General features: G+C 43.1%; 1 protein-coding gene across 1 annotated transcript; it reads right to left on the minus strand.

Moving 5' to 3' along the window:
* Positions 1 to 6,197: 6,197 nt before the first annotated feature.
* On the minus strand, positions 6,198 to 18,992 carry SLU7 (SLU7 homolog, splicing factor; the record flags this gene model as incomplete). Its single annotated transcript, XM_080699561.1, has 15 exons — positions 6,198 to 6,380; positions 7,306 to 7,422; positions 7,533 to 7,604; positions 8,361 to 8,465; positions 10,606 to 10,767; positions 11,280 to 11,419; positions 11,776 to 11,843; positions 12,004 to 12,101; positions 12,337 to 12,468; positions 12,667 to 12,714; positions 14,430 to 14,498; positions 16,423 to 16,587; positions 16,872 to 16,952; positions 17,711 to 17,864; positions 18,823 to 18,992. 15 exons carry the CDS (start codon positions 18,990 to 18,992, stop codon positions 6,198 to 6,200), a joined length of 1,764 nt encoding a protein of 587 aa, XP_080555687.1.
* Between the last annotated feature and the right edge of the window lie 7,157 nt (positions 18,993 to 26,149).

Below are 26,149 nucleotides of genomic sequence, written 5' to 3' on the forward strand. Positions count from 1 at the left end.
AGCGCGGGGATTACAAGCCTGCGCCACCACGCCCGGCCAGCCCTATTTATTATTCCTTTTGAAACAGGGTCTCACTAAGTTGCGAGGTCCTCATTAAGTATCTGAGGCTGGCCTCGAACCCCCCATCCTCCTGTCTCAGCTTACCAAGTACTAGGATTACAAGTATGTACCACCATACCCAGCTAGCTGAAAAAAACTTAGCGGAGACACATTTAAATCCAAATGCCCACTTTGGCCAAAGAAAATGTTGCAGTACGTAAGGCAAGATCACCTAAGGAAACCAGGAGCTTTCTAGTGAACACGCCAAGATTCATTAGCGGTAAAATATATGCTTCTGTGCTATTAACAAGTTGACCAGTTAAATGGTTGTTATGTTAGGTAAAAACTGGGCAATGTCTAGCAACAAAAATGATCTGAAGTTCAGAAAACCGATCTTAAGCTGCTTTTGTCAAGTAATAAGATAAGGACACTTGTATTTTAATGACTTCTAATTAATGATAAAGATAGCCAAGTATGCCTATCTTCCTGTATTTTATAATATAATTGGTATGAGCAAAGTATGCTTATCTTCCTGTATTCTATAATGTGGGCTTACTATGTATATTTTAAGAGATGAAGGAAAAATGTTTTGCTTTGGTCACAGAAATCATTACAGGACCTATTAACAGCCCGCTCCTGTCCATCCTGCCTGTGCTACTCAAGTACCTTTAAGATATACACCTGTTTTGCCGGGTGTGGTGGCACACGCTTGTAATCCCAGCATTTGGGAGGCTGAGACCAGAGAATCGCGGTTCGCGGACAGCCTCAGCTCCTTAGTGAGGCCCTCTGCAACTCAGTGAGACCCGGTTTCAAAATAAAGAATAAAAAATAGGGCAGGGGGTGTAACTCGGAGGTCGAATGCCCCTGGGTTCCATCCCCAGACCCGCCCCCCCCTAAAAAAAGATACACCTGTTTTGAACAAAAGAATATTTCAGAAAAATCCACTTATAATATTGTTTTTCATCTCCCTCGTTAAGAGAATAGGTGTCAAGAATCAAGATCCTTAAAGATAAACTTACCACCCAAGAGGCTTTCTGGTGTTTTGGAACCTCAAGATTTTCAGTTGTTCCTTTGAAGTATTTAGGAATATCAATATCCTAAAAAATCTAATTATTAAAAAAGCATCATCATGAGGAATTATTCAACAGGTGTGATAATGGTACTGTGTTAAAATGTTTACTTTTAGAGATACAGACTTATTTGCAAATGAAATGATGTCTGGGATTATCTTTTTTTTTTTTTTTGGCAGTACTGGGGGTGGAACCCAGAAGCTTTCTACCTCCAGGCTATACTTCCAGACCTTTTTTATATTTTATTTGGAAACAGGGTCTCACTAAGTTGCTGAGAGCCTCACTAAGTAGCTGAGGCTGGCTTTGAACCCGTGCGATCCTCGTCTCAGCCTCCCAAGCGCAGGGAGTACAAGCGTGCACGCCTGGCTTTGGGATTATCTTTGAAGTACTGTACTTCAGCACACAAATGCACACATAAAGTGAGAGATAGAGATAAAATAAGATTGGCCTTGAGCTGGTAACTCTTGAACCTGGATGATAGGCACACATCATTAACCCAATCTCATTATTATTATTTTTTTTTTTGCCATACTAGTGATGAAACCCAGGGGCATTCTACCTCTGAGCTATACCCTCAGCCCTATTTTTTATTCTTTATTTTGAAACACAGTCTGAGTTGCAGAGGGCCTCACTAAGTAGCTGAGGCTGTCCTGGAACCGTGATCCTCCTGTCTCAGCCTCCCAAATGCTGGGATTACAAGCGTGCCCCACACCCCTGGCTCAATCTCATTACTTTTATGTACACTGGAAGTTTTCTGTAATAAAAAAATAAGCCAAGATTGATGGCACATGCTTATAATCCCAGAACTTGGGAGGCTGAGACAGGATGATCGCAGGTTCAAAGTCCACCTCAGCAATTCAGTGAGACTATTTCAAAAACAAAAAGGGCTGGGAGTGTAGCTTGAAAGTAGAATAAATGCCCCTGGGTTCAAACCGCAGTACCAAAAAAAGAAAAAAATAATAATTTCAAGATAGCTACGATTTAATTTCAGAATACTTCTGAGTCCTTAATAAGTGTTCTTAAGATGCTGAATGAAAGATTTGGTGTAAAGGTAAATATTTGCAAATTTATAAAGTGTAGGTATAAAGTACCACAGTTGGGGCAAAAATAAGTTAAAAGAGGTTCACAGAACAGATTTTAGCATTTTAGAAATGCTCAAATCTATGCATATACCAAAGTGCACGTATTACTTCAACCAAAGCACAGTAGTTGTGAGCCCGAGGCTCGGGCTCCTGCAATTCCACTTGGATCTGGCCCCTGCCTGTGCGAATGAATCCTGGTGTAGGCAGGCATTGGAGTTAAGCCCAGGCCAGCACAGGGGCGTGGCGTGGGCGCCTGCGATCTCGGCTTTGTCACTTTCGGGCTGGGACCTTTTGGTTTGGGTCTTAACAGTACCTACCTTACAGGGCTGCTGGGAGGTTTAGTTATGAGAATGCATGCATGCAAAGAACAGCGAGCGGGCTCTGCTGGGCTCCCGCCTGCACCGGGGATGCTCAGGCCCGGCGCCGCTCTCTGACCGGAACCAGTCTAGTTGGCGGCTCCTGGGCTGGAGCCCTCGAGCAGGATCTCTGGAGCTCCAAGAGCTTAAAGCAGCTGCCACAGAGCCTGCAGCCGCAGCCGCCCGTTCCATCCGGGTCCCGCGCCGCCTCCGCCCCCCCCCGCCCCCCCCCACCGGGAGATGCACCTCCTCCCGCGCAGGCGCAGTGGCTTGTGGTTGGCTAGGCGGTGAGGACCAGCTGGCTTGCAGAGGGGCATGCGCACTGGACGCCTCCCTTTTTTTTTTAGATTGCAAACGTGGGAGCTGGACATTTTTTATTGTGTCGGTCAGAGGATGAATTACAGAGTCTTAGGAATGGAAGGCCAGACTGGTAAAGGCTAGTAGTTGCAAATTTTTCATATTCAGTGCACTGGAATAAAATTGTAGACCGTGTTAGGTTTTGAGGTTGGAGATGATAAAGCGCCGCAAATTCACCACGCTCCACGCAGAGCCAATGAGGAAACAAGAAAACTCACTGTACCCCCACATCAAGCATTCAGGCAAGTTGGGGGAACTTTACATTCCATTAAGATGCTCAGAGTGGACACGGAGCTGGTCAGCCTGTTGCTGATGCAGGCACCCGCTTTCAACAGAGAATGTCCTAAGAGCCGTCAATACATCTTAGAGGAAAGATTATAATTTGATCCAAAATTCTTTTTAACAATATAACTTAAAATAAATGCTTATTACTGACGTTAGATAAAAATTCCAATGCAGAAACTAGAAAACATTGGGACAAACCCCTACTCAAGCCCTCTTATTTCTAGGCTGTTTTCTTCCAGAATTCCTTTCAACTTAGTGTTTATTGTTGTGTATCCGGTCTTCTTTGAAGCATTCCACAAAGCTGGTTCGTGTTAGGGGGAACTGTGGAGCAAGCCTGTAATCACAGCACTTGGGAGCCTAAGATCGGAAGTTCATAGGTCCAAGGCTAGCCTCAGCAATTTGGAGAGCCCTCTTTCCAAATAAAAAATAAAACAGAGCTGAGGGTGCAGCTTGGAGGTAGAATACCCCTGGGTTCAATCCCCAGTAGGGAGGAGAGGGGAGGAGAGGAGAGGGGAGGGGAGGGGAGGGGGGGGCAGGACACATTTTTTTCCTGTGCTGGGGGTGAATGCAGTGAATGCTGAGAACTGTTTAAGGTTTCTATCAATGAAAGAAACTTCAAAAGCCCAGCGTCCTGGTACAGACACCAAGTCTTTAACTACCAGAGGAAGGGTAGGATTTAGTATTGGAGATACCTGGCTACATGTCCTAGCTTCAACTGTTTTAACTGTTAGGAATCAGGAAAGCAAGCCACTTGAAGTTGTTATGTCTATATGCTGATTGTAAAACAGCGGTATTATCCATTACTCATCCCTCAAAATTCTCTTGTGTGTGTGTGTGTTGCTGGAGATTTGACCCAGGAGACACTCTACCTCTTTGCTATACCCCCAGCCCTACTACATTTTTTCTTAAATTTTGAAACAGGGTCTCACTAATTTATGGAGGGTCTAAGTTGCTGTGACTGTCCTCAAACCTGTGACCCTCTTGTTTCAGCCTCCCAAGTTTTAGGATTACAGGTGTATGCCACCACACCCAGCTTTCACATTCTTTTGAGGAGTTAAATATCGTATGAAAATTATAGCACGCAGTCCTATATTCAAAAGGCAGGTATTACTGAGATAATAAGTCAAAACTCATATCTAAATAATGTTCTATCCGCTACTGTTCCCCAAAGTGAAAGAGCAGTAAGACAGGAGGTGTTGGGGTAGTACAGATATCTTCCTGCAGTAAGAGTAAATTAGGTCTCAGGAAAGAGAGAAAAGAAAGCCTAGGTGATCTGTGTTTGAGGATCAATGATGCTGAAATGTGTGTGTGTGTGTGTGGTACTGGGGATTGCACCCAGGGGCATTCCACCTCTAAGTTACACCCTGAGTCTTATATTTTATTCTTATTTTTGAAACAGGGTCTCGTTAAGTTGCAGAAGACCTCACTAAGTTGCTAAGGCTGGCCATAAACCTGTGATCCTCCTGTCTCAGTCTCCCAAGTACTGGGATTACAAGCGTGTGCAACCATGCCTGGCTGATGCGGAAATTTTCTAATACAAAATCACAGAAACTCAAGGGAATTTTCTAATACGAAATCACGGAAACTCCAGGCTCCCTGCCAATACCTAACCCATTTCTCTACCAAATATTTGAAATAACGCTACAGACCACTCAAAGTTAAGTATTCTCAATTACATATCTTTATTAACCAAAGATAAAGTACAAAACAGATACCAATGTCAGACTTTATTTTACTCCACCCAATGTTAAGGTAGAAATTTGACCTTAAAGAAGGTAAGAATTAAGTCTATTTGCATTGCGGTTTTAATTTTATACTAGTCCGATTCAGAATATCCGTAGTATCTGACGATTTGACTCAGATGCTGTTCTATGACTACTCTTTTTGAAATGCCGATTTAAAACAGTCTGACCATTGCTTTGGGGAGGTGTAGAATGCTGGTAAGTAAACGCACTCACGCCAGAGATGTTTAATAGCCTGCTTCCGGTCTGATTCTACTCTACCGCATTAGTTTACAGCAGGCTCGAGGATCATGCAATCTACGTTCCCAAGATCCCTGCAAGCCATACTTGTAAATGCCCGAAGAAACCTTCAACATCGGGTAACTCGGCAAATTAAAATCGCTTTTTGCAATTTTGCAAAGTGACACCTATTGGAAATGAAAACGAGGCACCAGAGATGTTTTATCATCTTTTAAAATCTAACAATATCACGATTGTTACATAAATGCAATCACAAATAAAACCACAAATAAGTATCATAAACCATATTTTCTGTGATAAAGGGATGAATCTGTAGGTCTAAAAAGCTCATGTTCAGAGTGGCAAGTGTATTTACCAGTCAATACTGATTCAAGGATAAGAAAATAGCTTTTTTTGTTCAAAAGCTAGCAAATTTAGTTTTGTATGTAAGGTACAAGGAAAAGATTAATAATAAAATAAAAAATATATCTATTACTTTGCAGATTTACATAGGGAAAATTATCTTCACATTTGATAATTTTCCTTTTAGTCAACCAAAGACCAAAGTAAATAATTTCTATTTTTCGTGTCAGGTCAGGAAAACCTTAGAAGGTAAACACAAATGGCTATAAAATAACTACAATTATAGAGTTAAGTTACTATGTAAATTACTACTAATTAAAAAAAAAACAAGCCCTGGTTTTGAGAAAGAGTAACAAGTCATTCAAAATGTGTGCCAACACGAGATGAAAGGTCAAACAAACTGAGGTATAAACTTTGAGACTTAACTGCACAGGGAGAGGACTCGGGCCTTTCTCACGTCACTAATAAAAAACTGGATAATTTCCAATCTAAATCTGCGTTACATACACGTCCTTTCCAATTTTGTTTTTCTGTGTGGAAAGGAATGAATTTACCTTGAGACTTCTGAAAGTTTTAATAACGTCAGGCGGCTAGAAGAGTCAACGGGATTTCTCTATCTATGATCGCGTGCGTGGAGCTGGAAGGAACGAGGCAGCTGTGAGTGCCCGGAGGCCTCCCTGTTGCTCACTGCTGTCCGAGGAAGGAGGCCATGGGGTCGTCCGGCCTCTGCCGCTTCATTCTGTAGGCCTCCATCTCCTCCTCGGTGGGCTCCCGAGACTCGTAGGTGATATTGTAGGGCCGCTTCCTCTCATCCACCTGCAAGATCTCCTTGACGTGGAGAAGGCGGGCCTCCTCCGCATTCAGCGCCTGTAGCGAGAGGGAAGGATGAGCAGCTCAGCTCTTCATCAGATCTCTTTTGTTCAAAAGGGGCAGAGTATCCAGAGACACACGCCCCGCCCCGAATATGGACGGCTCCATCAAAGCCCTGGACTGCCCAAGGTCAGGCTTCAGCTCTCTCACTGTGAAGCTATAACTAATCACCCTTTGGCACATGGATTTTCACAGCACAGAACATCTTCTGACATTTTTAGTCAGTGCTCCAGAAACTGGATTTAGTAACAAAACCAGAATGAGGTTCATTTTTTTTCCTCCCTGATATGAGCCCAAAAATGTTATCTTTCTCTTTTTTTTTTTTTTGGTGGTACTGGGGGTGGAACCCAGAGGCTTTCTACCTCCGGGCTATACTCCCAGACCTTTTTTTATATTTTATTTGGAAACAGGGTCTCACTAAGTTGCTGAGAGCCTCACTGAGTAGCTGAGGCTGGCTTTGAACCTGTGCGATCCTCCTGTCTCAGCCTCCCAAGCGCGGGGATTACAAGCGTGCGCTACCACGCCCGGCTTTTTATATTTTATCTTGAAACAGGGCCTTGCTAAGTGTCTGAGGCTGGCCACAATCCTGTGATCCTCCTGTCTCAGCCTCCCAAGCACGGGGATTACAAGCGTGCGCCACCATGCCCGGCTCCACAAATGTTATTTCTAGTAGTGTGGAATTCTGATTTTTATCAAGAATTTGTAGAAACTTACAAACGATGGAGACAGAAGGCAATTCTTTCTGGGCAACATGATAAAACTCCAGGTACCACAAATAAATAAATAAATAAATAAATAAATAAATAAATAAATAAATAGACAGACAGACAGACAGATAGATAGAGGTGCTGTGGACAGGACTAGATGGCTTCCTAAGGCCCCTCAAATAACTACTCTCTTGTCACTTTTACTTCTCCATTACCTTCTTCAGCTTTTCATGTTTCTTCTCTTCATCATCGCTCTCTGAACTGCTCTTTCGGTGCTTCTTCTTTTTCTTTTTTTTCTTCTTTTTCTCTTCCTTTAGTTTTTCTTGATGCATCTGCGAAAGAGGGTTAACGTGCAGTATGACTACGTGAGAACAAAGCTAGCCCAGTGCTGACGTCCTCTTGTCCGGACTTACACCCTCAAAGGAGATGATTACAAACTTACTTCCATGAGGGTCTGAGGTTTTTTCACAGATTCTTCTCCCGTTGTATCATTTATAATGCAGTCTTCTGAATTCTGTGGGAAAAAGAGATATAATCTGAGTTGAGTATTATAGTTGCCAATATCATTTATGAGCAAATTAAAATTTGAAGCATGAAGCCCGGTGTGGTGGTGCAGGCCTGTAATCCCAGTACCTGGGAGGCTGAGACAGGAGGAACGCAGGTTCAAGGACAATCTCAGCAAGTAGTGAGACTCTCAATAACCTAGCAAGACCCTGTTTAAAAAAAAAATAAAAATAAAAATAGGGCTGGGGGTATAACTTAGGTTCAATCCCCAGACCATGAAGAAAAAAAAAAAAAAAAAAGAAACACGAAAAGATATGTTTTAGGCAGGGTTCACCTTATGAATTTTTGCTGTCTTATAACTTTAAGAACCAGAGAGCCGGGTGTGATGGCGCACACTTGTAATCCCAGCATTTGGGAGGCTCAAAGTGGAGGATCACAGTTCGCGGATAGCCTCAGCTACTTAGCCAGGTCCTCTGCAACTCAGGGAGATCCTGTTTCAAAATTTAAGAGACTAAAAAATAGGGCTGGGGTGTAGCCTGGAGGTAGAATGTCCCTGGGTTCCATCCCCAGTACACACACACACACACACACACACACACACACACACACACACACACACACACACACACAATGGGCTAAGTGGATGATGTGTGCATGTATGTCTCCACAAGTCTTTTATCCTATTTTATCCCAGTAAGATGTATGACTACAATGCACCAATAAAAAACAAACAAACAAACAAGAGAACCAGAGGAGAGTTACTTACAGCAGTCTCCTTCCCAGCCTCTCCAGTACAATAGGAATACTTGAAGAAAGAGTGACAGCATTTGTATCCCCATCGGCCTTCTTTCCAGTAAGACCCCCAAATATGCTGTAGAGAGAGAGAGGAAGTTACTTAAAAGGGAAGCAGAAATCAGGGACTTTCACATACTGCTGAGAGGCATATAAAATAGTACAGCCCTTTGGAAAGTAAGCTGGGAGAAACATTCCGGGGACTCCTGGGTGATGGGAGAAGGCGGGCCAATCTCAAGTGCTGAGAAGTGAGCAGTGCAGTTGTAATGGTCTTAAATTTTAATTGCAAAAGCCTTCGAAAATATTTACCATGTCCAAGTTATTTTAAAAACCAAGGCCCAGGAAGTACCATCCGCTGGCGGTGAGTGGCTGCTGCCGGGCAGAGACGCCGCCAGACGGCGCGTTTTGCGCAGTCTGCACAGGTGGAGCTGGGTTTTCGATCCCCAACTTTGAAAGACACTTGTAGCTTGGTTACTTCCAAAGTATAGCAAATGGGGCTGGAGGTGAGCTCAGGGTGGAGTGTGTGCTTAGCCTGCAAAGGCCCGGGTCAGAGCCCCATTACTAAAACAAAGGACAATGTGTGCTTGATGGAGTGTGTCAAAAGATTTAACTTCTATCCAATCCAGCTGTTAGACTTCAAGTCTTGTTTAAAAGACATATAAGAGTCGGGCGTGGTGGTGCAGGCTTGTAATCCTAGCATTTGGGAGGCTGAGATCAGGAGATCGTGGTTCGCAGACAGTGAGACACTATTTCAAAATAAAGAATAAAAAAATAGGGCAGGGGGTGTAGCTCAGAGGTTGAATGCCCCTGGTTTCCACCCCCAGACCCACACACACACACACACAAAAAAAAAAACCAAACACATATAAGGGACAGAGGAAACACTTCTAGGAAGCCAGTCAAATATCAGATATGAGACAATTTAGAAGCTAATTGGCAAGATCTGGTAAATGGTCATTGTCATAAAAACAGGGAAACAGACTTTAGAAAGATGTAACTATCAAATAATAAAAATAGACTTCAGAGCCAGGCGTGGTGGTGCATGCTTGTAATCTCAGTATTTGGAGGCTGAGACAGGAGGATCATGGTTCGCAGACAGCCTCAGCTACTTAGGCTATTTCCAACTCACAGTGAGACCCTGTTTCAAAATGAAGAATAAAAAATAGGGCTGGGAGTATAGCTCAAAGGTAGAACACCCCTGGGGTTCCATTCCCAGTACTGCAAAAACAACCAACCAACCAACCCCCAAAATGTCAATTGGATTCTGATTAAAAAAGCACTTCTTTGTATTTATTTTAAAAAATGACTACAGCCTTAGCAGCTAAGACATTAAATGATATTAAGGATTTAATGCCAATCTTATGAAGTATAATAATAATAATATAGCCGGGTGTGGTGGCGCACACTTGTAATCCCAGCATTTGGGAGGCTGAGACCTGGAGGATCACGGTTTCCGACAGCCTCAGCCACTTAGTGAGGCCCTCTGCAACTCAGTGAGACCCTGTTTCAAAATAAAGAATAAAAAATTGGGCAGGGGGTGTAGCTTGGAGGTCAAATGCCTCTGGGTTCCATCCCCAGACCCGCAAAAAAAAAAAAAAAAAAAAAAAAAATATATATATATATATATATAAATGTTATATAGGAGAATATTATTATTTTTAGGACATAGGTGATATTGTGTTTAAGGGTAAAATGTCCTATCTGTGGTTTCCAAAAGTTTCAGTCAAAAAATTTCATAAAAATATATATGTATGTATACATACACATACACAAAAAAATCCTAGACAAAAGATATGACATGTTGATGGTTTTGTAATCTATAATATGGGTATATAGGTGAATATGGTAATATTTTTTTTCACATTTTTCCTATTTGTGGAAAAATTCTGTAAAGCAAAGTTAAAATGTTAAAAGAAAACAAAGCAAGCTGGGTGTGGTGTGGCATGCTTATAATCTCAGTACTACTGAGGCTAAGATAAGAGAATTGAAAGTTTGAGCCCAGCCTCAGCAACGTAGTGAGACTCTCAGAACCTGTTTCAAAAATAAAAAAATAAAACAAGGCTCAGAGGTAGAATGCCCCTGGGTACAATCCCTAGTCGCACCCCACTTCTACCTCCCACACACACGAAGGAAGAAAGAAAAGAAAAAACGGCAAAGCAATGGCGAGCACGCAGGGCGCAGGGCGGAGCCCAGGACGCCGCCGCACGCCGAGCACGCACCGTGTGGTTGTGGATCTTCACGTCCTCCTCGTACTTGGAGCAGGCCACCGCCCGCTCCTGCCCTTTGATGACCGTGCCGTGTCGTGAGTACTCCACATAGTCTTCTGTCTGGGCTAAGAGCAGTTCAGCTGGAGGAGCGTCCAGGTGCTCTTGGCCGCCGTACTGAAAGAACATCGGACACGCACAGATTTGCACTCACGTCTCTAAGGAAGGGGTTATTTTCAATCAGTAAGATTACAGGAGCATCTTTTCCTAGGCTTTGTTGAGGAAAACAAATGCAAACCAAGAAGCCACCAAGTTCTCATAGGTAAATAAAAGACGATTCAGTTGTGTTTCATCTATTAAGTGTGGGAGATTTCAAGATGGCCATAAATCCCTCTTGGCCTGTATGGGTGCCCTTTGCTACGAGGGAGACGGCATCTGAGCAGGCCCAGCCAGGAGACAGGGCTGACATACCGAACCACGAGAGACCACAGTGTTTACTCTGAGCTGCTAAGCTTTGGGGTGCAAAGGTTCACTGACAGAGACAGTCTATACCCACTGAGTCACAGTGTAAGAAAGGGAATAGTCCTCACGGATTAAAAGGGATTCTCTTTGTTTTGCATTCCAAATGTAAAACCATGAATGTCTCTGTAAGGCAAGTTCTTGTTCACTCGTATTTCCATCAAGGTTACCTTTTCCAGAATGCTTTCTTTCTGCTGTTCCTTGAAGTCTTCCTTCTTGACTTTGAAGGACTTGTACAGCAGTTCCAGTTTTGTCGGATCTGCCTGCAGATGGACTTCCGAGCCCTTGTCATAGGCTTCCCAAGCAAACACTGGAGCGATTCAAAACACCTTAATGAGTAGCTGGTCACTTGATTGCCTGGCCCTTTATTCATTTACTTTTTGGTACTGGGGATGGAACCCAGGGGCATTCTACCTCCAAGCTATACCTTCAGCCCTATTTTTATTCTTTATTTGGAAACAGGGTCTCACTAAGTTGCGGAGGGCCTCCCAAGTAGCTGAGGCTGTCCGCGAACCTGTGATCCTCCTGTCTCAGCCTCCCAAGTACTGGGATTATAAGTGTGCGCCACCACGCCCGGCTCTGTTGTTCCTTTAAAGCAAGCCCATGCCCCCCAGCCCGTTTCTTATGAGCTGACATAAAATGGCTTGGCATAGACTCAACACTCACACTGCGTCTGAGCCATTGAAATGGTATCTCCCGTGTATCTAACGAAGTTATCTCCGGCATAGCTCACTCTGTAAACACAAATTAAAAAAAAAACGGTTTCAGGATTGTTTTACAGGAAAGTTAATTGTACAACTGAATCTGAATTAAAATGAACACTATTCATGGTTGGGTCAGAAAAGAAATAACTTCCTCTTAACTTGAAATTCGTAAATGTAACTTGATACTTACTCATCCGGGTTTTTTCCCGCATTGGCGTATGGATTCTCTCTCATCGCTCTGGTCTTTGGATCATAGTAGGCAGAATTTGGATCTAAGTTTCTCAAGTACTAAAAGAAAATATGTTTAAAGACTGAATTAATATTTACTTCTAGCAAAAAAAATTTTTTTCAGCAGGTAGGAGTCGCTCATGATCAATTCAATGTGGGCGCACATTTCTAGGGTACAAGGGAAGAGGAAAAAGAAACAATATCTGATCTTGGACTCTGATTATGTTACCAAATAAACCCCAGATATGATACAAACAGATCAAATGTTCTTCAAATGTTAGTGGGCAAGACTTACTTTTGCAATATCTTCGCGGATCCTGAGATTCCGGACAGTAATTCGTCTCTTAGAGTCAAAATTCTGTCCCGGCATGTCAATGTCATCTGCGTATTTATCTTCATCCTCATCTTCACTGTTATGATCTTTTTCCTGAGAGAGGGAGAGAGACAGAGGGGCCAAGAAAATAATGTCAAAAAGCGCAGCATCTACCTACCTTCTGTTCCCCTTAGCCAAACCCTTAGTCTTTTTGTAGTTTAAAAGCTATTATTAACTATTTAATATTAATATTAGCCATTAAAAACTGAAAAAGTTAATATACACGTAGATAAAGAAACTATTTTTTTTTACCGTCTGAGAATTAGGTTCCTCTTCTCCCCACTGGTGTTTTGGAGAATTCTGCATCATGGAAAAAAAAAAAAAAGAAAGAAAAAGAAAGCATTTGTAATTTTATTTTACTTTAGCCTACTGATTATTTAACACTTTCAAGAACACAATTAATACAATTTGGGACTGGGGTGCAGTTCAGTGGTAGACTGCCTGCCTAACATGAGCACGGACCCTGAGTTTAGTCTCTAGCATTGTGTGTGTGTGGGGAGAACAAATTCATGTATTTCTCATTTCATTAAAGTGTCAACTAAGCCGGGCGTGGTGGTGCACGCTTGTAATCCCAGCATTTGGGAGGCTGAGACCGGAAGATCGTGGTTCGCGGACAGCCTCAGCTACTTAGTGAGTCCCTCCGCAACTTAATGAGACCCTGTTTCAAAATAAAGAATAAAGAATAGGGCAGGGGGTGTAGCTCAGAGGTCAAATGTTCCTGGGTTCCATCCCCAGACCTGCCAAAAAAAAAAAAAAAAAGCCAACCAACCAACCAACCAACAAAAAACAAGAGAAACAGGTCCTTTTCCTTTTCTCAGAGTTGGTAACAAATAACAAAAATCTTTTTTGTTTTGTTTTGTTTTGTTTTAGGTACTGGGGATGGAATTGGAATCCAGGAGCATTTTACCTCCAAGCTATACCCCCAGCCCTATTTTTTATTCTTATTTTGAAACAGGGTCTCACTGAATTGCAAAGGACCTCACTGAGTAGCTGAGGCTTTCCCAAACCAGGATCCTCCTGGCTCAGCCTCCCGAATGCTGGGATTACAAGTGTGCGCCACCACACCCGGCAATAACAATAATCTTAACAACTACTACAATACTTTTTAATAGTAAATAATTAAAGGTGTTCACTATGTGATACGTACAGTAAGCCTGGGATGGAGAGAGGGGGTATGTATTGTTATTACCACCTCCATTTACTGTTGTTCTGAGGTTCAGAGAGGTCAGTGAATTCTTCTAGGGCAGGCAGCTCTCCAGGAGCAGAGGTAGGTTTTTTTTTGTGTGTGGTACTGGGGGTGGAACCCAGAGGCTTTCTACCTCTGGGCTATATAACCCAGACCTATTTTATATTTTATTTGGAAACAGGGTCTCACTAAGTTGCTGAGAGCCTCACTAAGTAGCTGAGGCTGGCTTCGAACCTGCGCGATCCTCCTGTCTCAGCCTCCCAAGCGCCGGGATTACAAGCGTGCGCCACCACGCCTGGCTCAGAGGTAGGTTTTAAATGCCTGTCTGGCCGCTTACTTTGCCTTAGCAACTGTTGACTTGGTAATTACTTCCCCAGTTCTGTTTGTTTTGCAACTCACAGATGCCGAGTCCCTTTGAGTAACCTAGCCAATAGCCAGGCACGCTGGTGCACACCAGTAATCCCAGTACTTGAGTGTGGAATTTTTCACTTACGGCATCTTGTTGGGAACTCAAAAAGTGCTGGAATTTGAAGCATTTCACATTCTGGATCTTTGGACTAGTGATGTTCAACTTGCACTACACTTCTCTCACCTTAAAATCTTTTCTAACTGAAGAGATGTAAAAACAAATTCTTATTTTAATTTCATTTCATTGTTTAAAGAATTTGAAAAAATTTTTGTTTTTGGTATTGGGGACTGAACCCAGCGGTGCTCTCCCTATAAGCTATACCCCCAGCGCTTTTAATTTTTAAATAAGGTCTTGTTAAGTTGCTGAGGCTGGCCTCAAACCTTCAATCCTCATTATTAATTGATCATTTTTATTACTTACTGCTTGTTCCACTAGTTTTCCTGAGGCTAGCTCTTCTTGTAGTTTCTGGGCTTTCAATGTTCGTTTTGCCTAAAAAATAGAAACATTTCAATTTTACTTACAACATCCAAATGCCCACTTGATTTTACATACATATTTATTTATTTTGTGGTATCAGGAATTGAACCCAGGGACATTATACCTCTGAGCTACACTCCCACCCCTGCTTTTTAATCTTTATTTTGAAAAAGAGTTTCACTAAGTTGTGGAGGGCCTCACTGAGTAGCTGAGGCTGGCCACGAACCTGTGATCCTCCTGTCTCAGCCTCCCAAGTACTGAGATTACAAGTGGGCACTACTATGCCCAGCTCTGGCTTTGATTTTATACTTTTTTTTTTTTTTTTTTGCAGGTCTGGGGATGGAACCCAGGGGCATTTTACCTCTGAGCTACACCCCCTGCCCTATTTTTTATTCTTTATTTTGAAACCGGGTCTCACTGAGTTGCAGAGGGCCTCACTAAGTAGTTGAGGCTGTCCGCGAACCGCGATCCTCTGGTCTCAGCCTCCCGAATGCTGGGATTACAAGCGTGCGCCACCACGCCCGGCTTGATTTTATACATTTAAAATAAAAAAATAAAGCCGAGCGTGGTGGCGCTCATTTGTAATCCTAGTACTTGAGAGGCTGAGACAGAAGGATCGAGCAGGTTCGAGGCCAGCCTCAGCTACTTTAGTGATCTCTCAAGCAACTCAGTGAGACCCTGTTTCCAAATAAAATATAAAATAGGTCTGGGATTGTAGCCTGGAGGTAGATGGCCCTGGGTTCCACCCCCAGTACCAAGAAAAAAAAAAAAAAAAGAATTTTATCGTTTTTCAGAAAAGGTTACTGGTCAAGGTTCTCTTTGGGATTCCTTGTGCCCCTGGGCCTGTAGTTCTCTGAGAGGGTTACAAATTCCTCTCTGACCCAGGTGACTCCAGATAACGGAACAATTCCTGTCATGCAAGTACAGGGTTCCCATATACTTTAATGTTCAAGGAAAGATAAGATCCAGATTTTTATGTGAAATCTTATGATCTTTAAATATTGCCCCTAATTTAAAAAAAGGCAGTGTTAAGCCGGGCACAGTGGTGCACACTAGTAATCCCAGATTTTAGGAGGCTGAGACAGGAGGATCGGGGTTTGCGGACAGCCTCAGATACTTAGTGAGGCCCTTTGCAACTCAGGGAGATCCTCTTTCCAAATACAGAATAAAAAAAGTAGGGCCGGGGATATAGTTTGGAGGTCGAATGCCCCTGGGTCCCATCCCCAGGAATGAACACGAACACACACACACACACACACACACACACACACACACACACTGACTATGATTTTGAAGTAGTGGTAAGTGAAATCGTAACAGAATAAACCAAGGTCGAATTAAAAGAAAATTCAGCTTTTTTTTGTGTGTGTGGTTTTGAGGCTGGAACCCAGAGGCTGGAACCCAGAGGCCTTCTACCTCTGGGCTATACTCCCATACCTATTTTTATATTTAATTTGGAAACAGGGTCTCACTAGGTTGCTGAGAGCCTCACTAAGTAGCTGAGGCTGGCTTCGAACCTGCGCGATCCTCTTGTCTCAGCCTCCCAAGCATGGGGAATACAAGCATGCGCCACCACGCCCGGTGAAAATTCAGTTTTTGAAGCAGTCTCTCCTCCCCTCTCGCCACCCTACATGTCACGCGAGAAGCCACACACTCGGGGCTGCTGGGGCCAAGGGTCCAGGCCTCACCAGGCCTCGGTGTCAACCTGCTCTCCTGCTCCCACATGCCCAGTGTATCTGCTACATAAGTTGGAAGTAAAGGATAATAAAGGGACCAAGTAGGAGAAGCTGTGCCAGACAGGGCTGCCGCACTGATGATGTCCACTACTTCACCGGGCACCATTCGGACAGTGCTCTAAGAAGGCACGCAGTTGCTAAATTAAAGCTTCGGCAGCCACACATTCCGTAAGGACAGTGACAGCAGGGGTCTCGCTCACCAGGTCGACTTTGGCGTACTCTTCCACGATTTTCATGTGCTCTTCTGGATTGTAGCCATTCCAGCGATCTCTCTTTCCATCATAGTCAAACATCAGCTGGGGCTGGACATGTTCATCTGGAGCGATGTTAGTTCCTGTAAATTTGGCTCCAACTCGCCTAGGTCTCTGGAACACGGAAGATTTCATTTTTTTCTATATACCCGCAGCCCAGAGGAAAACCTCTTATCCCCTTTACAGAGCATGCGCGAACACACCAGGGGACTCTGGTCATTCTCCAGTGTCACATTTTGATGGTGCTGGACTAATTATATTCAAATTAACTTTTATTTAATTTCTACCAAAATATAGGTAATTTGAAAAAAAACAACAACAACAAAAAACAGAAGTTTTCTAACAAGAAATAAAGAAAGGCTGACAATAGTTTCCAAAATTTCTGAAGGTGACCTTACCTCAAAGCAGTCTTTCTTTTTGTGTGTCATGGCCCCACAATTTTCACAGGCTCCTTTGCGGTACTTAGTAGTTATGGAATTCTACAAAAATACAAACAAATACAAAGCAAATGTTTTTCTATCAGGATGAGTTAAAAATACCTTGGCTCACCTTACTATCTTAGCTAGTGAATTGATCTAGTTGTTAAAAAGAAAACCAGAGTCTCCACACATTTCTAAATGAGAAAGGTTTTAAGGGTTTTGGCAATAATAAAAGAGAGCAGCTAACGTAGTGTATATTGTGAATTTCTTTCGTTCTTTTGTGATACTGGGGATTGAGCCCAGGGGCTTTCTACCTCTGAGTTCCTGTCAGACTTTTTCTCGTTCTTGTTTTTGAAACAGGGTCTCACTAGGTTGCAGAGAGCCTCGCTACTTGCTGAGACTGTCCTCAAACCTGAGATCCTCCTTTCAGCCTCTGAAGTGCTGAGGTTACAGGGATGTGTCACCATGCCTGGCTTATGCTGTAAATTTCAAGACCAGATAAAGGCCTACATGAAAGGCTCTTATATGAAGTTCTTAAAATAGACTCTCCATAGCCGGGCGTGGTGGCGCACGCTTGTAATCCCTGCGCTTGGGAGGCTGAGACCGGAGGATCGCACGGGTTCAAAGCCAGCCTCAGCTACTTAGTGAGGCTCTCAGCAACTTAGTGAGACCCTGTTTCCAAATAAAAAATATAAAAAAAGGTCTGGGAGTATAGCCTGGAAGTAGAAAGCCTCTGGGTAGAAAGCCACCCCCAGTACCACCAAAAAAAAATAGACTCTCCATATCCCGGAAGACACACAGAGGTTGCCTATAAGTACCTCTTTTACACCTCTCTTGTACCATTCTCCGGATGAGCTGAACTGCTTTTGTTTCTCTGGTTGTGGTCTCTGATGCTTTAATGTTGGTCTTTTGGATGGATCAATATACCATGGCACTGAAGAAATATACTGAGGAATATGAGGGTTGATATCTCTGTAATGAAATTAAAAAATTTTAGAGTAAAGTTCCAAAACAATGTTACAAAGAATCTAAGAACATAAACACTGAACCTAGGCATGGTGGCACACAGCCTTGGGAGGCTGAGACAAGGGGATCACATGGTTGAAGCCAACCTCAGCAATTTAGTGAGGCTGTCAGCAATTTGGTGATACCCTGTTTCAAAATAAAATAGGATTTAGGTATAGCTCGGATGTAGAACACCCGTGGGTTCAATCCCCAGCACCATCAGGAAAAAAGAAAAGAAAAAAAAAAGAATAGAAATATTGAAGTTGGAGTGACTGTAGAGGGAATATGGTTGGGATCTCTATATAAAGAACTGGTAGAAATAAAGCAAAAGTAATTTATGTTACAGTAAAAACATTTCTCATCAAGATACCAAAGACAGTGATATGACTGAAAGGAAGAAAAGAAAGTAGAACTGTATTAGTGAGCTAAATCTATAGAGCAAGAAATTAAAAGACAATGTCTATCTAGCTAGTCATCACTGTAAAGCAGCCCCTTCTGTAGAGTAGGCCAGGGAACAGGAAGGGTAACAAAGACGCCTGCTGTTCATTACGAGCCCTTCAACTTTACTCAAGGGTTAAATCTTGGGCATATGAGTTTGATAAAATAAATAATAAAAATGCTATACATGGTAAGGATAGCTTCCTGCCAAAACAAAGAATGGGAAACTGATAAACTAAATAGATATAAATTTGACTTTTGTTCTGTGGCATGGGGGACTGAATGCAGGGGCATCCTACCTCTGAGCCGTGCCCCCAGTCCTATTTTATTTTGAGGCAGGGCCTCACTAAGTTGCAGAGGCTGGCTGCGAACCTGCAATCCTCCCGTCTCAGCCTCCCAAGTCCTGGTATTACAAGCGTGCGCCACCAAGCCCAGCTTGCATTTGAATTTTAAAAGAACAGATCATGCCAAAAATTAAAGAACTTACTTTCCTTCTTCATCAACCTCTGCAGGAGCATTTCCCAGTTTTCGCTGTTCTTCTAGTTCCTTCTTCTTTCTCCAGTCCTCTCTGGTCATCTTCTTTGGTTCCTCCAAACTCATTTCTTTGGACCCCGACAGGGGTGCGGCATTAACTGTGTCCACAGCAGCTGCCGACATGATGACGTGGCCTCCCCTTGGGAAAGAGCGAAGAAAGCCATTGAGAGCAGGGAGCAGGCCTTTATGGACTCATCACTGAAACTGCCCAAAACGCTTTCTAGTAACATATACTGTAGATGTTATGTTTCATATGTTCTTATTCTTTCAAAGTGTCTGTAAAGGGTCTCTCCTCTTCAAAAGTCTCTACATAGTTAAATGTGGTGGCGCATGCCTGTAATCCCAGTACTTAGGAGGCTGAGACAGGAGGATTGCAGGTTCAAGGACAGCCTTAGCAAGTAGTGAGACTCTCATCAATCTAGTGAAACTGTTTCCAAATAAATAAAATAAGGTCAGGGGTATAGATTGAAGGTTGAAAGTCTCTGGGCATAATCCTTAGTACCACACCCACACACGCAAAAGGTCATGGTTTCTCTCTCAACTCTAGTTTACAAATGGATAGAGACATGTATTTAAAATTTAAAATTTTATAGGAGCCGGGGGTGGTGGCGCATGCTTGTAATCCCAGCATTTGGGAGACTGAGACCAGAGGATCACAGTTCGTGGACAGCCTCAGCTACTTAGTGAGGCCCTCTGCAACTCAGTGAGACCCAGTTTCAAAATAAAAGAATAATAATTAGGGCAGGGGGGGTGTAGCTTGGAGGTCGAATGTCCCTGGGTTCCATCCCCAGACCCGCAATAAAATAAAATAAAATAACATAAAATAAAAATTTATAGGAGCTGGGTGTGGTGGCGCACGCTTGTAATCCCAGCATTCGGGAGGCGGAGACTGGAGGATTGTGGTTAGCAGACAGCCTCAGCTACTTAGTGAGGCCCTTCACAACTCAGTGAGACCCTGTTTCAAAAAATAAAAAGACTAAAAAATAGGACTGGGGGTATAGCTCAGAGGTACAATGCCCCTGGGTTCCATCCTTAGTACTGCAAAAAAAAAAAAAAAAAAAAATTATACGGCTCTTCTCATTTACATTCCTGAATTTCCTTTCCATGTATGTGTTTCAAACTTTTTGATCACAGTAATGCTTTTTTTTTTCTTTTGTACTAGGGATTTCTACCTCTGAGCTACACTCCCAGCCCTTTCTAGTTTTGAAACAAGGTCTCGCCAAGTTGCTGAGGGCCTTGCTGAGTTGCCGAGGCTGGCCTTGAACATGTGACCCTCCTATCTCAGCTTCCCAAATACTGGGATTACAGGCATGTGCCACCATGACAGACTTGACCACAGTAACTCTTAAAGATAATCGACAGGGTTTCCATCCTTGCTCCCTGTCAAGACAAAATACCTTAAAAATTATCTGTACTGCTTGTAATCCCTTCGCTTGGGAGGCAGAGACAGGAGGCTCCCGCAGGTTCGAAGCCAGCCTCGCTGGTTTAGGAGACTGTTTCTAATTAAAAAAAAACAAACACACACACACACACACACACACACACACACACACTAGGTCTGTTTCTAATTAAAAAAAAAACAAACACACACACACACACACACACACACACTAGGTCTGGGAGTGTAGCCCGGAGGTAGAAAGGTTTCCAGGAACCCCAGCACCACCAAAACAAACACAAAAAAAACCTAATCAATGTGCTAAATCCACTGGACATTCCCAGGTTTATATCTTCCCTTAATATATTCTTACTCTTGGCTTCCGGGACACAAGTACCTCTCGCTACATGTCTCTTTTGCAGGGTCATCGATCACTGCCCAGTTACTCAGTGATGGATTTTTCATGGCTCAGAGCCTTGTTGTTCACTCGAAACTATACCAGTTTCCAAAGCTCCATTGGGAGCAGCATGCCTCTTACACACTCCAGTTTCTCTACCTCAGACTTTTCATTTGAGTTTCAGACCCATATATCCACCTGTCTTACTCACCTCTCCACTTAGAGGTCTCAGAACCACCTAAACTCAACACGTCTTAGACTCCCCATCATCCCTCTGAAATCAAGGCTCCTTTCTCTGATTCCCATCTCAATGAAAGGCAGCACCGTGCAGGTCTTTACAAGTGTCCTGGCTTCTCCCCGTATCTATTTTATCATCTAAGATTATTTCTATTTTCTGAGTATCACTGAAACTCAGTCACTTCTTTTCATTCTCAATGTTACCATATTAGTTTCTTCTGATTTCTTCTAATTAATTCTCCTCACTGCAGATTAATTTTTCAAAACACAAATTTGGCTTGGTTTCCGAGACACCAGTACCTCTTGCAGCTTGTCTCTTTTGCAGGTTACTGCAAAAGATACTCAAACTTAACTCTCCCAATACTCAAACTTAACTCTCCAAGCGCAGCACCATCCAAGAGAAACTTATTAAAATATTCACATGTAATTTTATATTTTCCAGTAAGCATTTTTTCTTTTTCCAGTGGTACTGGGTCTCTCTCTCTCTCTTTCTCTTTCTCTCTCTCTCCCTCTTTGTACTGGGTAGAACCCAGGGGCTTTCTACCTCCGGGCTATACTCCCAGACCAATTTTATATTTTATTTGAAAACATGGTCTCATTAAGTTGCTGAGATCCTCACTAAGTAGCTGAGGCTGGCTTCAAACCTGTGCGATCCTCCTGTCTCAGCCTCCCAAGCGCTGGGATTACAAGGGTGCGCTACCACGCCCGGCTGGAAAGAGGGTCTCTTAAGCCAGCAAGGCTGGCTTTGAACCTGAGCGATCCTCCTGTCTCTGCCTCCCAAGCGTGGGAATTACAAGCATGCACCACCATGCCCGGCTTCTACTATTAAAAGAGCAAAATGAAGCCCGGTGTGGGGATGCACACATCTGTAATCTCAGTACTTGTGCATCTGAGAAAGGAGGATCACAGGTTCCAGAACAGCATGTGGTAAATCAGCAAGACCCTGTTTCAAATTAAAAGTAAAGGCTGGAGGTATAGTTCAGTGATAGAAGATCCCTGGTTTCAATGCCCAACACCCTCCCACCCCCCCAAACTAAAAACTATTTTATGGGTTTATTTAACTCAATATATGCAACATGTTATAATTTCAAATTCCAATGAGTTAGGCGTGGTGGAGCACGCTTGTAATCCCAGTACTTGGGAGGCTGAGACAGGAGGATCGCGCAGGTTCAAAGCCAGCCTCAGCTACGTAGTGAGGCTCTCAGCAACTTAGTGAGACTCTGTTTCCAAGTAAAATATAAAAAATAGATCTGGGAGTATAGCCTAGAGGTAGAAAAGCCTCTGGGTTCCACCCCCAGTACCACACACAAAAAAATTTCCAATCAACAAAAAAATCAATTCAGTTTTAAAACTGATATGGATTTTACATTTATTTGGAACACCTGTATTTCCAGTCTCACTACTCAATATAGCCACAAATAGCTAATAACCATTGTATTGGAAAATGCAGGTCAAATGATCTTATCATTCCTGCCCTAAAAGCCAGTGTGTGTGTGTGTAGTTAACTGAGATTTAACTCAGGAGCATTCTACTTACATCCTCAGCCCTTTTAATTTTTGGTTTGAAACAGGGTCCTATTAGGTTGCTGAGAATCTCACTATGTTGCTGAGGCTGTACTTGAACCTGTGATTCCCTTGCTTTAGCCTTCCAGGTACAATGGTTTACAGACATGCGCCACCATGCTTGGCTAAAGCAAGATTTTTTTTTTTTTCCTGGTGGTACTAGGGGTGGAACCCAGAGGCTTTCTACCTCCAGGCTATACTCCTAGACTTTTTTTTAATATATTTTTTGGAAACAGGGTCTAACTAAGTTGCTGAAAGCCTCACTAAGTAGCTGAGGCTGGCTTCGAACCTGTGTGATCCTCCTGTCTCAGCCTTCCAAGCGTGGGGATTACAAGCGTGCGCCACCAGGCCCGGCAAAGCAAGATCTTTTAATATACATGATTCATCATGATCTGGTACCTGTTCACCTTCCAATCTCACCACAAGAATCTAGCAGATCCCCTCTACCAGCTATACAGAACCTTAGTTCCTCTAAGGCACCATGCTCCCTGCAGACACTGGGCCTTTATGCAAGCTCTTTCTAAGTGAGAAGTGCTGAATGGCTAGGAGTCTATTATGCTGCTTAAAGGGGTTCTTCTCTCCTGTGTCTAACCCAAAGAAAATCTCCATACATGTTTGTGTAATATACTAACTGAGGATAGCCTAAGTATACTGTAGATAGAGGAGGTCAATGGTAGGTTTAATTATCTTCACAGCTGAGTGTGGTGATACACGCTTGTTATCCCAGTACTTGGGAGACTGAGAAAGGAGGATCCAGGTTCACGGTCAGCTTCAGCTACTTAGTGAGGCCCTCTGCAACTTAGAGACACCCTTTTTCAAAATAAAGAATAAAAAACAGGGCAGGGGGTGTAGCTCGGAGGTCGAATGCTCCTGGGCTTCATCCCCAAAACCACACACACACACACACACACACACACACACACACACACACACACAGAATAAAACATAGGGCTGGTAGTGTAGCTCAGAGGTAGAATTCCCCTGAGTTCAATCCCCAACACTGCAAAATTTATATATATATATCGCCAGGCGTCGTGGCCATGGCGCACACTTGTAATCCCAGAGCTTGGGAGGCTGCGACAGGAGGAACGCACAGGTTCAAAGGCAGCCTCAGCTACTTAGTGGGGCTCACAGCAAGTTAGTGAGACTGTTTCCAAATAAAGTATACAATAGGTCTGGGAATATAACCTAGAGGTAGAAGGCCCCTGGGTTCCACCCTCAGTACCACGAAAAAAAAAAAAATCTTCCCTCTCTCCCTCCCTTCCTTTTTTCTTTCTTTTTTCTTGTAGTATGGGGGATTGAACTCAATGGTGTTCTACTATGAGTTACATTCCCCCCCCCCGTTTTCTTTTTCTTTTATTTTAGAACAGGGTCTTACTAAATTGCCGAGGCTGTTCTTGAACCTACGATTCCTCTGTTTCAGCTTCCCACTGGAATTACAGGTGGGTGCCACTATACCCTTTCTTGAGCTTAATATGCATGATTTCCTTTAACACTCAGAATAACCCCTTTTTACAATGGAAAAACAGGTTCTGGGAGATTAAGACCTTCAGCCAAGGGCTCGTAAAAGAAAACTCAAATCCAGGCCTGATTCCAAAGTCGATTCTTTAAACCATTATAGTATACTTTATAGAACACTGGCTTCTGGGCCTACAACGTTATAAATTAAAACTGAATAAAGTGTTGCACTCACCAAGTATTTGTTAGATTCCCTCGCTGTGAAGGGGCCTGGTTTCTCCAGGCAAAAACAACAATAGCTCCCACTGACTATTTACTGAAAACTGTGTCGTATTACACATAGACGATCTCACTAATCTTCATGATACCTTGCTTAATGAGATAACTGAAGCTCAGAGAAATTCTCTGTTACTTATCCAGATGGATAAAGCACCGCTCAGAATCTCCATACTCCAGCGGCACTCACAGTTATCCCGACTCTCAATCTGAAGACGCGGCCGCGGTCTGGCTGTACTCGTAGTATCTTGCCTAAGTCCGAGCACAGCGGCTCCCTTCCCGCTCCCCAGCCCCGCTCCCTCACCACCCCCGCGAGAATACCTCTAATCGTCTGTAGCTTTCGACCCATTTTCTGAGTCTTACCGGATCCTCCTCCACCCCTACCCCATCGTCCGTCAAAGCTCAGAATATTTTCTTACCCAGTCCCTCCGCAGCTGACTCCAAAATCATCCGACACTAACGCATCCAAGCTAGTAATGTTTACTTCCGGGTTTCCTGTCTCCTCCCGGCAGCCACTGCGGGAGCTTCCGGCCAATCAGCACATGCGCACTAACAAACAATTGGCTCCCACGCCCTCTTGCGCCGCGTATCGCGAGATTAGAGCGCGCCTGTTTCCAAAGTTACCTGGGGCAGTGAGAGAAATGAGGGCTGTGAACCTTTCTATGCTTACCTCGGAACTCTTGTCTTTTAGGTTCTCGGAATTTTAGGACGTAAAGAACCTCAAAATGTATTCCCTAGACCGACAGTAGCTTAAGTCTTTACTAAGGAGCTATGAAATGAATGAGGAGGTTTGTGACATTTGAGCTAAAAGAAGCAATTCAATTAGCATTCATTAATAGACGTGCAGAATGGCACCGTGGGGATGGGTGTGAGCGCAGAGTGTCTTTCCTCGAATTTGCATCATTCACAGTGAGAAAGACGCTAAAATTTTTCAGATAATTTACAGATGTAAAAGTCGCTAGGGGAACATTAGGAGCTAGGAGAATTTGGTAATTATCACCTTTGATAATTACGCTTTGGTAATTATCACCTCGGTACCGAAGTGAACTTGGATTTCATCAATAGAAAAAAAACATAAAACAACTTTAATTTTGGGAAAAAGAGCTTTATAACATAGGGATTTATAGAGATTTATGACATCTCAGTCCTCCTTTGAAAGAACACAGTACTCTCCTTTTTTTCCTTTTTTTTTTTTTTTTTTTTTTTTTTTTTTTTAGTGATGGGGATCAAACCCAGGATCTCATGCGTGTTAGGCGTGTCCTCTACCATTGAGCTACACTCTCAGGTCCAAAGGTTACATGTAAATAAAATTCGGAGAAATAAGCAGTAATTTCGGTGATAGGATTTCCTGGGGTTATTTTTTTTCTTGTGCTTTTTTGCCTATTTATTCCTGCCCTTCATAAACTGTATTCCTTTTCCGTTGTGGTAGTTAAAATAGCAAATAAGCTGGGCATGGCGGTGCTTGCTTGTAATCCCCGCGCTTGGGAGGCTGAGACAGGAGGATCGCACAGGTTCGAAGCCAGCCTCAGCTACTTAGGCTCTCAGCAACTTAGTGAGACCCTGTTTCTAAATAAAATATAAACCAGGTCCAGGAGTGGAGCCCAGAGATAGAAAGCTCCTGAGTTCCATTCCTGGTACCACAAAAAATAAAAGAGCCCAAAGTAATAGAATAATGTGTGTGTGTGTGTGTGTGTGTGTGTGTGTGTGTGTGTGTGTGAGATTGGGGGTGGAACCCAGGGGCTTTTCTACTTCTGGGCTATACTAATAGAATAATTAAAAAAAATTAGTAGGGCCTGACGTTTTGGAATAAAATTTTAGTTTTGATTTTACAAGGCCATTGCGGAAGGGTCAGAAACTAGCCTTAAATTGAGTCTATGAGTTACCCTTTTTTCCCTCCTCACTTAAGAGAATTTCTAGCCGGGTGTGGTGGCACACACTTGTAATCTCAGCATTTGGGAGGCTGAGTGAGACA

This window comes from Muscardinus avellanarius (assembly GCF_963383645.1).
Source record: "Muscardinus avellanarius genome assembly, chromosome: 7".
NCBI classification, from domain to species: Eukaryota; Metazoa; Chordata; class Mammalia; order Rodentia; family Gliridae; genus Muscardinus; species Muscardinus avellanarius.